Raw genomic sequence first — 16,004 nt, 5'->3', positions numbered from 1 at the left:
GGAAAGTACTCTGGGTTGGACCTTGGGTATTTAGGGAGTTGAATAGTTTGGGAAATTACATATTGACTTACTGGAGGTTCATACTTTACAACACAGATATTAACACTAGAATTACCAGAGCCTAAGAAAAAACTCGTAGATCCGTCCCATCTTAAATCGCTTTTCACCTCTCCATCAGCGTCTTTTGTCCTGTAAATGTGTTGATAAGCAGCAAGCAGCCTGCTATCACATCCCCCACCGCCGCACATTTTTCTCAGCTCAAGTCTGTTTACCTGCGTGTCAGTTGCTTAGAGTTGTATAGAGTGAGAAGTCAAGCAAACTGACACCTTTTATAAATACTATATCGTTATTTGGAACACATGCATTTCATTCGTGTTCCATGTGTACAACAATCTATGTACAGTAAACACATCGTTAAAACAGAAATGTTTTTCATGTTTTAGTAATAATTGACAAAATGTAGACATGAAGTGTATAATGTGTCAAGTCTGAATTCCAAATATCAAATAAACACTTTCACAAAAGGTACAAATATAACAGAACAAGTGAGCTTCTATTCAAGAATATAACTGCAGAAAAAGAACCCGCGTTAGGGTGCGACATTGACACGCATTTGCTACAATTTGTCAATTATTACTAAAACATGAAAAACGTTTCTGTTTTAACGATGTGTTTACTGTACATAGATTGTTGTACACACGGAACACACATGAAATGCATGTGTTCCAAATAACGATATAGTATTTATAAAAGGTGTCATTTTGCTTGACTTCTCACTCTATACAACTCTAAGCAACTGACACGCAGGTAAACAGACTTGAGCTGAGAAAACTGTGCGGCGGTGGGGGATTTGATAGTAGGCTGCTTGCTGCTTATCGACACACATTTACAGAACAAAAGACGCTGATGGAGAGGTGCGAAGCGATTTAAGGTGGGACGGATCTACGAGTTTTTTCTTAGGCTCTGGTAATTCTAGTGTTAAGGGCTGAAGGAAGTTACAAGGATCTTTTTATTTTATCAATGATGGATCTGTCTGATTATTGAGAAGCTCTGATTTTAGTGCTTTACTGCTACCAATATGGATCCTACATGACAAACTGTGACTAACAAGTGACTCTGACTTGAAAGCCATGGGTATTTCAGTGATTTGGTAGATCCTAAAATTCAGGTGTATTTTTTGGAGTAGACTGGAACTGTTTGTTGTAATTCATTTAGTTGTTTATGCTTCCACACATTGCAGTTTTGATGTTTCAGGAGTGAATATGGATCAGGTACATTTGAACTACATGCATATGATTATTGAGTAAATGCTGATTTTATAATTTTTGCACATTTCTTCAGGGCAGATGTATGTCAGCATGCTTTAATTTTACTATTCCAGAAGGTGAAAGTTTTCTTTTGTCTTTTAGCTCCATCAGACCGGATTCCACCAATCATTCGCCAGGGACCACTCAATCAGAGTCTGCCCCTAGGAGGCACAGCACAGTTACAGTGCCATGTGATGGGAAACCCACTCCCCAGCATTCAGTGGGAGAAGGATGGAAGGAGGATTTTGGGGAATGACCCTCGTTTCAGTCTACTGGATAATGGTACACTCCAAATCACTCTCCTCATGGTGAGTTAGATCACAGCTTGCCTACCATGTGTTATATGTCAAGCATATGATGTGAATAAGGTAGACAGACTGTATATATATTTGAATCTATTTATTGAACAAGAAGATTTGTCAAAATTGATGGAGGTCCCATTTCTTCAATAAATGATTCACATTACAGAAATGTCATCTCATTAAACATTTTACACAATACTTATATTTTGAAGCTACACCACACAACCGTGCAACATTTGTACTCTTCCTCCACATGTCCCTAATTGGTAGAAAGTGCAATTTTGCCAGGATCATCATAACACTGTGACTGATATGTGCATGAGTGTGTGTTTTGCACATACATGTGCCTCTGTGAATTGTTTCTGCATGTGTAACTACATTTTTGTGCATGTTTTTGCTCATGTTTGTTGTCAATAGGTCTGTATGTAAGTATTGAGATGTGTGTGTGTTTGCATTACAAGGGTGCATATTTCTATATAACATTTTGTTCATGTAAATGTGTGTTTCATACATTGTTATGCACCAGGTAGCTTTGTGTGTGTGTGTATCTGTAGGTGTATATTCATGGATGTGTGGTTCTATATATTTTTCACTTATTTGTTCTATTATGACATATTGTACTTTTTACTTTTTGTGGGTGTTTATCAACGTGTAGGTGTGTGTGAATGCATATATAGTTACTCTGTGTATGCATTATATGTACAGATATATATCCATGTGTGAGAGTTTTTCTTATGTTCAAATTAATCTGCACAAATAAAACATTTATGAATATAGAGCATATGCATAAAAGAGAATGTGTACATATGTAAATGTATTGATACTGTTAGTGTGTGAGTGTGTGTGTGTATGCCTATGGTATCGTCCCGAGTACAAGTTAATGTATCTTTGTACATGTCTACATACATGTGTACAACTGAGGGTTAATGTGTGTTTGAATTTGTGTGTTGTTTATCCTGTGCCTGCTTCTCCTTCTATAAATGCTAGAATATCTTTATCTCCCTTCCCAGTGACCTGATGATGCCTTCTCTGTCTCTATGTCTCAGTGGGCCATTAGCTCCACTACAATGTTTGGAGTAGGGGGTTGCTGTTCTTGTGTACTGAACCTGACACAATGCATTCTTCACTCATAGCGCTCCAGCAGAGTTGAGTGATCTTTTGATGTCTCTGGGGTGTCAGAGCAGTAGTAACCTTGTGTTCCAACCAAAAGATCAACTAAGGTAGTGGAAATGGGAAAAAAAGAAAGAATAGATAACCGAATACCATCTCGAGTTCATAGAGATTTCCACATTCGCACACTATGCTCCCCAACCAGCATACATTTTTAATGCACTCTCTGCCATGCCGTCCTGAGCTACCAGCTATGAGTAATAGACTGATGTCTGCCAGATTACCTTGCTGCCTTAGGCCAACCAGTGACAGAGGAAGAGAAAAGATGCAGCATACAGTATGCAGTAGACGGACACCTGAATACTAAAATGAGGTCAGAAACCAGAGAGGGTGACTAAACCTTGGCAAAATGTGAGGCTTATCCCATAATTAGCACTGCACAGAGATGCAATGAGTAGCAGGGAGGAATGCATGACCGCCTGTTACAAAACAGAAGAAAGTAGTTCACAGCATCTTTTATACTTAGCATATGTTACCGAGTGTGTTTATAGTGTGACCATGATCCTACTTACTGAAAGGTATGAGGAGAATGGTCAAAGATCATATAACAAAATATTGCAGAAGTAAGTCTTTCCATAGTGCTGCCTGAGCATAATAATAATAATAATTCATTACATTTATATAGCGCTTTTCTCAGTACTCAAAGCGCTATCCACACAGGGAGGAACTGGGAAGCGAACCCACAATCTTCCACAGTCTCCTTACTGCAAAGCAGCAGCACTACCACTGCGCCACCTGTGAGGATTAGCATCAACGAAAAATATGCATGCCTGAGATTAGAGATGACAAACCATTTTATCAAATTGCAGTTTATGACAATAGGCGTGAGTTGAGAACTAGAGACCGTACTGTGTTCAAGAACAGCCACATATAAGCTGATAAAGCAAGAACGCAGTAAATGAGCACCAACTTAGTGTCTAATTGTATGAAATTTCACAAAGAAATACACCCACTGTTTTCTCGCCTCAAGCCCACACCACCTCCTTATGCTGCTGAAGTATTAGACACTGCGTTATGTCAAACAGCAACACCACCTACCTTCATGTCTCAGTCCTGAACCATCACTTCTCCCAGCATTTTCATATGCTGTAGTAGTGATTTATGACATAATATGATGTGGCATAGAAATACAGTGTTATTTATGTGTAAGTCTAAAACCTGTGCCTTTACTTCCAGAGTACCATAGTTTTGACACCTTAATCACAAGGATCATTTAGTTTAGTTCTCCATTTTACTCCTAACCAGCACTTAATTCTACTATTGTACCGATATGAATGAGGTAGCCACCACCTAACTCCAACTCTAGCTCTAAATTTAGCTAATGGTCTTACTGCTCACCATCTGTATTATATAAAGCGTTACATAACCATCCCAACCTGAAAGCCTTAGTTCTGTTTATCAGCGTCCAGTTTCTCTGTAGCTCTTCTTTCACAGGATCTTAAAAGTGGTTAGCATACTGGCAACGCTGGTGAGAGACCTAAAAGAGTAATAACCATACTATCATCCTCAAGCCTGCTATTTGAGGTACCGCAGGAAACAAATGTTGCATCAGACCTCATTCATACTCAAGCTTTTGTTGCACAGAACAATTTAGCAAAACCTAGCAGGAGCAGCTAAATGATTATTAAGGTCATTTCCATAGGTTGCCTCATTTTCTGATTCTCTATCTTCATGCTACCAAGCTTTTACACCCGTTAAATTAAAGCTCTAGCGGTCAGACTATACAGAAAATGCCTGCCTCTGTTGGCCCTTCCTAATGACCTGAATACACAGAGGATGGGCATAATTCACAAAGCAGACTATGGGAAGTTCAGAGTGCAAATAACATCAAAATTCATGTGATGAGGACCTTGCTTCATTCAATCCATGACTAGTTTAACTAAATATTAAAGCACATAATGAACCCAAAAGGCATTTCGGTCCCAGCTGGAGTGAAGCCAGGAGCAACTTCTTGCTCACGTACTAGTCCCTGGGAGCCAAATTAATTCCTTTTCCTGCTCTTGTATCCCAGACATTACCTGTGAGGCTTTTTGTAGACTTGTAAATTAAAAGTATTGCAGTGCTAGCTACCACCAGTAGGATATATCTGAAAGCTAATCTTGGTAGGAAATCTGTATCACCAGGAAAAGTTCAAACAGGATATAGTCTGATTAAAATGCAGCAGGCAGAATGGTAGATCCTCCTGTAGATTAAAATCAAATGAGAACTTTCAAAGTAGTGTTTTCAAGGCAGGGGGATAGCAGTTGAAGCAAGAACACCGTGATGTCCTCTTTGAAAAACAAGATGGCTTTTTCCATGTCCCTCCCATCTTTCATCATGTGAGACTGTCAACGGTGATTAACAGACATAAAGGTTTTGACTTGCTTTGAGTCCGTCTCCTTTATGTAAACATCTTAAGCACTGCAAGATGAGCCTTTTTGTGTTTTTTTAGGAAATGGACAGTGGGACATATACATGCCTTGCTTCAAGCACCAGTGGTGAAACAAGCTGGAGTGGTATGCTGACTGTGAGAGGTGAGTTTACACTCTGGAAATGCTACTATCCTAGGGAACTGATGCCAATAAGTGGTTCAAGGCACTATATAAACTTGAGTAATGCATCAGATCCCTAGACCAGTAATATGAGCAGGAAACAGTGTTCCATTTTCATGAGAGTTCGTGACAGCCTTTTACTATTATTATTATTATTATTATTACTAGCACTATGGCTGTTTGAGGCAGAGAAAAACTAATGCCTAAATAATGCTGCTTCCTCATGGTGTCATCCTGGGTTACAAGGTAACATAAATAACTTGTTACTTTTTACTTTGCATTGGGTAATAAGGATATTATGTAAGAGGCTTTATAAAATGCACACTGATGGGCAGATGAATTCAAACCAAATTTCAGGAACAGTGATCTTCTACTACCAGGTACAAAATTAATGAAAACAAAAACTTATCAGGATGGTGTGCACCCTTAGAGGTTCTCATTTACTGCTTCAATTGAGGTCTGGCAGCTTCAACAGATTCCCTCAAGACAAACCGTGCTTGACTGTTGCCCTTTTTTCTTTTTCAGAAAAGGGAATGGCGGCTGCCCCTCAGCCCTCCCAACCCAATTTGCTTCCTGGTCCACCCCAGAAGCCTGTAGTCACTGACGTGACGCGAAACAGTGTGACACTGACATGGAAACCCAATAGCCATGAGGGAGGGACATCTGTGACATCTTACATTATTGAAGCATTCAGGTAAGTGGGCAAGTGTTAGCTGGTGTGAGAAAATGTGTGAGAAGCCAGTGAGTAAAAGAGAAAAAGCCATCTCCAGAAGCAAAAATTGCGACATTTTATCAGTCTCCGTGTACCCTCCAAGGTAGTCTATTGCTATAATTTGTATGAAACATAATGGCTTTTAGCGTAATATCTGCATTTTGAATGCACTGTGGTGCTTTGCATTTAAAATCCAAATAGTTTTTCTTTGTTTAACTTTAAATATTTTGCATTAACATAGAAAAAGCTGTCTCTCTATCAGTACATCATCATGTTGTTTCAGACATTATCCTATTGTTCTGTCTGCATTCTTAAACAGCTCTAAAAGCCAAATAAACTTTAATTAAAAAATATAATTCAGCTTTCCAGAGCGGAGGCGACAGTGTCATTTAACATCTGAAAGGACTTTCAGCCAGACAGGCACAACATGCATGCACAATACATAAATGAAAGTACAGGCAGTGATTTTCCAGGAAGAAAGTAAATCAATCAATTATTCAAACGTTGACAGCATTATTCGAAAAGGATTTCAAATAATGGCTTTGCAGTCTGATTTAGAGCTGTAAATCACCACCAGTGCACAGATTTATATAATGTAGTTCAACAAAGCAAACAACACAAATAAAGACTTTCTTTTAGAATTTTTGATTTGAGACCTCAATAGAGAGCTTTGCTTGCAAACAAAAGCAGATCTGGCAGTTTTAGAGAAGTCCTCGTAAAGCAGCCTGTGGGTACTGATTGTAGCAGAGCTGTTGTTAATAGGCTGTTCAACCCAGCTCTATTCATAAAATTATTAATCTCAATAGTTCAGTTGTTGGGCTGCCAAAGCTGGAGTTATCTTGAAAGTACTGGGTATAAGACGAACCTACCCAAGATGGCATGCCACACCTTTATATAAAACACTCTTATGCTGGCTTACTTGTTTTTAGGGTCACAGGGGGCAATTGGCAAAAAATCCAGCCCTATATTGGGTGGTGGTCCATTCCAAAGCTCACTCATTCACAGGACCAATTTAAAGTCACCAGTTAATCTGTTTGTATCACGTCTTCCTTTAGGTACCCCAGTTTTCCTTCCACCTCCCCAAAGATGTACAAGTTATGTTTAATTGGCAATTTCAAATGGCACTATGTGTGAGTGAGTGTAGGTGTACATGAGTAGGCATAAGCAATTTACTGTGATAGACTGGTGCAGTGCTTAGGAACTTTCCTGCTTTGTTGCCAAAGCCTAGCCCACTAGCACTAAACACAAGGCATGAAAAATCTCTTTTCCTTACACTACTCCTTGGCAGGAAATTGCTTTATGTCCACTCATGTGCATGCACACTCATTCATAGTGCCAGCAGGATTGGCCTTGGTCACTGTGAACCAAAATTGGATTTTCTGGCTTAGGTATGGTATAATATAATATAATATAATATAATATAATATAATATAATATAATATAATATAATATAATATAATATTGGTGGCACAGTAATTAAGTGTAACTATATCAGGGGTCCAGTGCCATGTGTTCAAATCATACACTTATTCATTGGCCGTGTTAAGTTTGTATGTTCTTCTCATGTCTTTGTGGCTATTCCTCAAACAGTGTGAAGGATATACATAGTAGGGGCATTGATAATTCTATTATTGACCCAGAACAAGTACGTGTGGTTGTGCATGAAGTTTCTCTGCCCAAGGACTGGTGCTCCACCCTGGGTGTTTTATACCTTGCACCCTGAGTTGACAAGATAGGGTTTGCCTCTTGAAATCCTGAATTGGATTAGGTGGAATCAAGAATATGTGTCTATATAATATACAGTAGCAAAGAGATGGCTTCATAATACTGCTTTTGTTCTAAATTTTCATTCTGGCTAGGTTACACGGTTTCCCGGTGTTTATGTGGATTTTCGACAATATTCCTAGTATATTTGAGTGTCATCAGCAGTGGGCTAGCGTCTCTTCTAGGTTGTCTTCTTTCAAGAGCTGGAAAACTCTTAAGGGATCCACACTTCACTGATCATGTGTGCATTACACTTGAGATATTAACTTGCTTCTCTCCAACATGAGAAATAATTCACTATGCTTCCAAGTAAGGAGTCAGCATGCTAATAATGAAACACACCATTTCTTGAAAAAAAGACAATAACCTCTGCTGATTAGGAGTTGGACTGCAAGTGTCTATTAAGAAGTTATATGTAGCTCCTTACAGTGGATATTTGGTGTAAGCTGTAAGAGTATAAATACAACAGCCACGCTAATGCAAATTTAGTTGCAGAAAAATTCAGAAATGTATGACATATGAACGGTGAAAGAATACCCAGAAAATGCATCATAAGCATATCTTATGCCTGCTTATTGGCTACACAGATGCACCTTTACTGTTTCTATTTATAGTAAGTATCATTTGGAGATCCATCACACAACTTATTTTTGTGTGATACAGGCAAAAGACTCCTAGTTACAGTTAACAGGGTACAATATAAGCCAAACAGCATTCTGAATTTGACAGGATGCCATAGAGACCTTTAAAAGTGGTGTAATATAAAATTGAACCAGTATTTATTTGGCGGGATTACTGAAAAGTGTTTGCGGGTGTGGGATTAAATGATATTGCTTTCATTTATAGGCTATCATATTGTGAAGAATTGTCTTGGTGTTACAGTTTCTGATCTCATTCTCACACACTATTCCAGTAAGCTATGGTCAGCCTGAAATTGAAACTTTAGAGGGTGCCATACTCTTAATATGGTTTTTTGCTCTAATGTTTCTTTACAGACATTGGGAAGTGAGAAAGCATGGGACACTAAAGTAATTACTTAGCAACTCATAGCCATTGGTGACACCTTGTTAGAGGAATGGTCCGATTTATTGAGCCTTTGTCACAGCCTGAGGGGTGGGGGTTAGTGTTTCCATGAGGCTGATTGAGAAAGTGACCTTGGATTTATAACCTAGGCATAGGGCGACATATTTATTGTACGAATGGAATTATTCGCTCCAGTCTAATTGCTCTGGCTGCATTATAAAACACTCGGTCATTCCATGCAGCTATGGCTAGAGAAGTCAAATAAATAAATAAAATGTTTTCGTCCTCGACAGTGCAATAAAACCACGTACCAGACGGTCTCCCCTCCACTGCGGAATGGTGCTCTTTGTTTTTCTTCACATTTTTATTTTAAATTACTCCATCTGGGGGCCCTCCTTACTTATCCCCAGAGGCGTCTGCCTTCTACCTGATGGCCTTTAAATATCTCCGTGCAGTGTTTCCATCAAAAAATTGTTCTGATTTTTTTAATGCGGTTTACCCACAACTTGGCAGGTGAGTGTTTTTTCCACTGCTGCAATGAAACATGTGTCAATGATTTAGAGCACAAGTGAACGGCCATCTCGTGATCGCCTGTTGTCACTAAGTGTTCTGCCAATTTTCACAAATCCCCTGCCTCTGCAAGCCACAGTGTAGTGCTTTGCTGTCCGATTACACCGCTTGGTTTTTTTACTGTCATTCTCAGCCAATTACATGTTAGGGAGGAATCTAATATTTTGCCCCTTAGGGTGTCCATAGCCACCCTATTCCATTTGTTGTTGTAGGGTCTTAGAAGCCTTTTAAAATAGCATCCAGGTACAGAGCAAGCCTGTTATCTTTTATTTTCAAAAACATGTGGTCATCTTTTTGTCTTTCATATCAGTCAATCAGCTGGCAGCACCTGGCAGACAGTGGCCGACTTTGTGAAGCAAGAGAAGCACACAGTCAGTAGCCTGAACCCCGATACTGTGTATCTGTTCATCGTGCGAGCTGTTAATAGCTACGGCCTGAGTGACCCCAGCCCTATCTCTGAACCTGTGCGTACCCAAGGTAAGATGACTTCTTTATTATATAAGGCATTATGTACCAGGACTTGGTGGTTGACATACTCCTTTCTAATTTATTTCATTAAGTTTCCATTTGATTCTTCTGTATCATGTTATCTTTCTTGAGTGTAGTTCCTTTTTGTCAAATTTTATTCGCAATGGATCAGTTCAAAGTTATTTGCCACACCTTTAAGAAATTTGAACACCTGGATTAGGTCCCCACTATCGAGCCTTCTCTGCTTGATATAAACAGGTTTAATTCTCTGAGTGTGTCATTAAGTCCTTAGATGCAGCTGGTTGCTTTCCTCTGCATAGCTTCAAGTGCTGTTATGTCTTTCTTCTAGTGTTGTAGCCAGAACTGCACACAATACTCCATTTTCATTCTCATTAGTATATCATAAATACCGAGCAAAATGTCCCTTGATTTATATTTAACATGCTTTATGATATAACTTAATGTTTTATTTACCTTTTTACTAGCTTCTGCACATTGCTTAGAACATGAAAAATTTGTGTCAACATAAACTCCTAAATCCTTGTCAGAGGATGCTTGCTGTAGGAAAGTATCTTCCATCTTGTACTCACAACTAATGTTTATTTATTTATTTATTTATTTTTGCCCACATGTAGCACCTTACTCCTTTCTACATGAAACTGCATTTTCCAAGCGTTCACCCAATTCTGAAGCTTGTCTAGGTCTTCTTGAATTGTTTTGCTGCCTCCTCGGTTTTTGCCATTCCTCCAATTTTAGCATCATCTGCGAATTTCAAAAGTTTACTACTCTGGAATCTACATCCTTAAATTAAGTTGGACAAAAGTAACGGTCCTGGGACAGACTTCCAGGGGACACCACTGAAGAACTTGTTCCATGTGGAGCATTCTCTTCTTATCTATATTCTCTGTCTCCTGCCAGTTAGCCAACTTGAGATGTAGTTTTGTAGGTTACCATAGATAGATAGATATAGAAAGATAGATAGATTGGAAAGAAAGAAAGAAAAAGAAAGATTTGGCCTTTTATAGGAGCTCGATAGATAGATAGATACATACATACATATACACACACTATGGTCTCAACATGCACCAGAATGACTACAAAGAAAGAAATGTACCGTCTTAGCAGTCACAGTCCCATTGAGGTATTATGCAGGCATATTGCTCTTTGTATAAAGGAGACCCAGTTGCTTTTCTGGATACACTTCTGAATAATTCCTTGGCTGAAAGTTCTCAGTGTTCATGTGTCAGAGAGATGATGTGTAGCATTTTTCATAATGGCACTCAGTGTTGTATTAATTGTCTCCCTCGCAACCACCTTCAGGGTGTCCAGAGTGTGCCCTATTACTGAACATGCCCTTTTTATTAGCTTACTGATTCAATGGGCCTCACACCACAACTTAGAAAACTGCACTGGCCATCCCAGTTTTGTAGAAGATATAAATGCCCACCGCTTCTAGTTTTATTACTGATTATAAAGTAGGAGCTAGCCATATACAGTGGTGCTTGAAAGTTTGTGAAACCTTTAGAATTTTCTATATTTCTGCATAAATATGACCTAAAACATCATCAGATTTTCACTCAAGTCCTAAAAGTAGATAAAGAGAAACCAGTTAAACAAATGAGACAAAAATATTATACTTGGTCATTTATTTATTGAGGAAAATGATGGAATATTACATATTTGTAAATGGCAAAAGTATGTGAACCTCTAGGATTAGCAGTTAGTTTGAAGGTGAAATTCGAGTCAGGTGTTTTCAATCAATGGGATGACAATCAACTGTGAGTGGGCACCCTGTGTTATTTAAAGAACAGGGATCTATCAAAGTCTGCTCTTCACAACACATGTTTGTGGAAGTGTATCATGGCACGAACAAAGGAGATTTCTGAGGACCTCAGAAAAAGAGTTGTTGATGCTCATCAGGCTGGAAAAGGTTACAAAACCATCTCTAAAGAATTTGGACTCCACCAATCCACATTCAGACAGATTGTGTACAAATGGAGGAAATTCAAGACCATTGTTACCCTCCCCAGGAGTGGTTGACCAACAAAGATCACTCCAAGAGCAAGGCGTGTAATAGTCGGCAAGGTCACAAAGGACCCCAGGGTAACTTCTAAGCAACTGAAGGCCTCTCTTACATTGGCTAATGTTCATGTTCATGAGTCCACCATCAGGAGAACACTGAACAACAATGGTGTACATGGCATGGTTGCAAGGAGAAAGCCACTGCTGTCCAAAAAAAACATTGCTGCTCGTCTGCTGTTTGTTAAAGATCACGTGGACAAACCAGAAGGCTATTGGAAGAATGTTTTGTGGACGGATGAGACCAAAATAGAAGTTTTTGGTTTAAGTGAAAAGTGTTACATTTGGAGAAAGGAAAACACTGCATTCCAGCATAAGAACCTTATCCCATCTGTGAAACATGGTGGTGGTAGTATCATGGTTTGGGCCTGTTTTGCTGCATCTGGGCCAGGACGGCTTGCCTTCATTGATGGAACAATGAATTCTGAATTATATATCAGAGAATTCTAAAGGAAAATGTCAGGACATCTGTCCATGAACTGAATCTCAAGAGAAGGTGGGTCATGCAGCAAGACAACGACCCTAAGCACACAAGTCGTTCTACCAAAGAATAGTTAAAGAAGAATAAAGTTAATGTTTTGGAATGGCCAAGTCAAAGTCCTGACCTTAATCCAATCGAAATGTTGGGGAAGGACCTGAAGCGAGCAGTTAATGTGAGGAGACCCACCAACATCCCAGAGTTGAAGCTGTTCTCTACGGAGGAATGGGCTCAAATTCCTCCAAGCTGGTGTGCAGGACTGATCAACAGTTGCTGGAAATGTTTAGTTGCAGTTATTGCTGCAAAGGGGGGGTCACACCAGATACTGAAAGCAAAGGTTCACATACTTTTGCCACTCACAAATATGTAATATTTGATCATTTTCCTTAATAAATAAATTACCAAGTATAATATTTTGGTTATTTTATGACTTGAGTGAAAATCTGATGATGTTTTAGGTCATATTTATGCAGAAATATAGAAAATTCTAAAGGGTTCACAAACTGTCAAGCACCACTGTACTGGGTGTCAGTCTACCGCAAGGCATAATCACACACATTGTCACACCTATAGGGTGTATTCAGGGTCAGCAGCAGTCAGCCTTTGTGATGTAAGATGAAAAAAGGGATACTAATGAAAACATGTAGGTATGATGAAGACCGACAGTCTCTACAGAGACAGTGACTAGATTGGTGTTTAAATCCATTTTCTTGAAGTTATTAGATGATAGTGGTAGTCATTAGATAATTTGCGTTCAGATAAATGTAATAAATACAGGGGAACCATGCTCAATTCCATCCTGATGTTTTCAGCTTAGAATATTTGAACAGAATTAGAATCTTTTTTTCAAGTTTTTTTTTTTTTTTTTTCCCTAGTAGGTCACACTTATATTCAGTTCATCTTGATTCAGTTTTTTCCATTCGTTTTGTTTGGATTTCCCGGGAGAGCCAGGTGTAATCTTGTGTAATTCAAGTCATCTGCATTAACATTAGTATGACTGTCTGTTCAACTCATTTCAGTTTGGTTTTCATTTTGCGTTCAATTCATTTTATTTCAATGTAATGCACTACAGTTTTTTTCCAGTTAATTCTCATCATGGGACATTTAGATCTATTCAGGGGAGTCCACTTAATGTCACTTCAGTTTGATTCATTCTGTTTGCTTATGCTCAGAGCAGTTTGATTCATTTTAGTTCCCTTTAATTAAATGTCGATAAGTTCATTTGAATGCACTTCAACTAAATTTGATTCCCTTTGGATCAATAAATTCAAATTGCCATGCTGACACATGAGCAATCAGACCAGGAAAGTAACAAACATGCTGCACTCGACACTTTTCATACTTATGCATATTTTATCAATATGTGTCTGTCTTCCAACCACAGGTTATGGCAATACCCTATGAAGCAAATTTTTAATTTACTCTAAAGGTATGCTGTTCAGCGGGAATTATCTAATAAAATTAAGTCTTTAAAGTCTGAAAGGTTCTGTCAGATTAGACCTTTTCAACCTCATCTTAAAAATGTTAGCTCTTTGTTTCAGGAGGGGGTTGAGCTGTCACAAACGCTAGTGCTAGATGGACGTGATTGTATTTTATTGCTGGCCTTGTTCTTTTACTGTGCTGTTAGTCAAATGCACCACTTATGAAACCCCTGGGGTCTTTAGGAACAAAATCGCCTTACACCAGCTCTTTTCTCCCCCCAGATGTAAGTCCAACTGGCCAAGGTGTTGATCATCGTCAGCTTCAGCGAGAACTGGGTGAAGTAGTAGTTCAACTGCAGGAGCCTGTCCTCTTGACATCCACTTCGGCCCAGCTTACCTGGACAGTGAGTACTTTTCAACAAAGCTCTTGGGGTTAAACGAATATGGGTGGGTGCTTCTGTACATATTTATAAGTGTATCTGACTCACCTCTTTTGCTTCTATGTGCAGTATACATGTAGAGATGTAACTTTACATATGTTATTGAACCAGGCGTTGAAGGGGCAGCTAACAAAGCAATCTTTATACTTGTATGGTATCTTTCATTCATGAACATCATCCTTAGGTACAAACGCATAGTAAAATTGCTTATATATTTTTCATATTTGAAGCCAAAGCTGGTGAATTGACTCACAAGTTAGACATTTAGTCAGTGCTGCGTATCATGCCCAGATGCTTTATAGTACATTTGCTTTCAAGTGTTTCTCACAATAGGAGTAGTAGTGGATTAAGTGGCTCACTCTGTTTCAATCATGGAGTCAGCAGCAGGCATTTACTCATAAACCATGAGCTTCATCTTCAATGCCTTCTCCACTAGGTTAGACAATCAAAGAAGATTTTATACTGTGGTTGTTCCTATCAAAATCCTTAACCTACTATAAAATAGTACTGCTAATTCCATAATTTTCTGCAAGCACACACAATTGAAATTGCTTGCCCATGCCCTCAAAATAAGTCAAATCTGGGGACAATGTGCACTACAGTATGAAAAGTTGTAAGCCACATTGTCTATATTAGAGGATTTAGCAGCACCAAATACTAAAATTACATTTGGTAGAGGAAGCTGTTTCATTATAGGAACCATGAACGTTGATACAGTGTCTGACAGAGAGCCACTGAGCCTCTAGGAGTGGGTGTTGTAACCTGTTTTTATAAAAGTGTACATCTTTATTATATTGCTGAGATAAGACTAAATCAGAAAGAAGAAGTGAAATGTTTTTCCTTACCAGAATTTGTATTCCTGAATAGACACATTTATATTCTTATTGCAGTGGGCTGGCACCCTGCCTGAGGTTTGTCTCCTGCCTTGCGCCCTGTGTTGGCTGGGATTGGCTCCAGCAGACCCCCGTGACCCTGTAGTTAGTATATAGCGGGTTGGATAATGGATGGATATTCTTCTTATATATTAATGTACCAGCACCACTACTCTCTTCCCCAGCTTTCAGGAATGCAGCTATGTAGTAGCCATTTTAGCTATAAAATGTTAAAAGGAACCCCACCAGATCTTTGGCTGGCTCCTTTGTTGTGCTTAATGAAGCCACTTTCAGTCTCACATTTGGGGCTACTTGAGCTCCTGTCACATTACAGTGATTTTCAGTCATAGATTTCATTTACTTAACCTTAGCAAGATGGAAGCCATCATTTTGTTTGATATCCCCAGGAGTTCAGTCCAACCAGTCTACAATTCACCCTTGCTTAAGTCTTAGGGGTCTGTGTATTGTGGAGGTTAGAACCAACGAGCAATAAGACTGTACTTGATTCACTAGTTGTCTTTTATTCTGAATGGCTGGAATTTCACCGCAAAAGTAGGGGTGGACAACAAGGAGCAATAATGAAAAAGCACTGGGGCTGCACAGGCAGATCTGCAGTGAGAAATGTGTCACAGCAGGGTAAACTTCAGTCCCTTGGCTTATACTGGACTTGGTAACTCAGGCTGGATAGAGAGCACACGGCCCCAAGACAACACGCAGGCTGCTCACAATCAGATTGTTTCTTAAGTATAGGAAAGGTCTGACCAGCACTTTAGATTAAAAAAAAAAACAGGAACTGGTGTTGTTAAAAGACCATGTCACATTGCAGCGATTTTCAGTCATAGACTGTGTTTGCATAATCTTAGTGAG

The 16,004-nt window shown here is 39.0% G+C and overlaps 1 protein-coding gene across 3 annotated transcripts in view; it reads left to right on the top strand.

Annotated features, from left to right (window-relative positions):
- The window catches only part of robo3 (roundabout, axon guidance receptor, homolog 3 (Drosophila)), a 407,285-nt gene that overhangs the window by 351,488 nt on the left and 39,793 nt on the right, over positions 1–16,004 (top strand). For all 3 annotated transcript variants that reach the window (XM_051931895.1, XM_051931894.1, XM_051931896.1), the window contains exons 9-13: positions 1,410–1,615; positions 5,211–5,292; positions 5,836–6,004; positions 9,690–9,856; positions 14,108–14,229. In XM_051931895.1, the coding sequence (XP_051787855.1) occupies positions 1,410–1,615; positions 5,211–5,292; positions 5,836–6,004; positions 9,690–9,856; positions 14,108–14,229 (746 nt within the window). The remainder of the gene's footprint in view (positions 1–1,409; positions 1,616–5,210; positions 5,293–5,835; positions 6,005–9,689; positions 9,857–14,107; positions 14,230–16,004) is intronic.

This window comes from Erpetoichthys calabaricus, chromosome 9, assembly GCF_900747795.2.
Source record: "Erpetoichthys calabaricus chromosome 9, fErpCal1.3, whole genome shotgun sequence".
Lineage (NCBI taxonomy): Eukaryota > Metazoa > Chordata > Cladistia > Polypteriformes > Polypteridae > Erpetoichthys > Erpetoichthys calabaricus.
The sequence above is the reverse complement of the archived record's forward strand: the minus strand, read 5'-3'. Positions and strand labels throughout refer to the sequence as shown.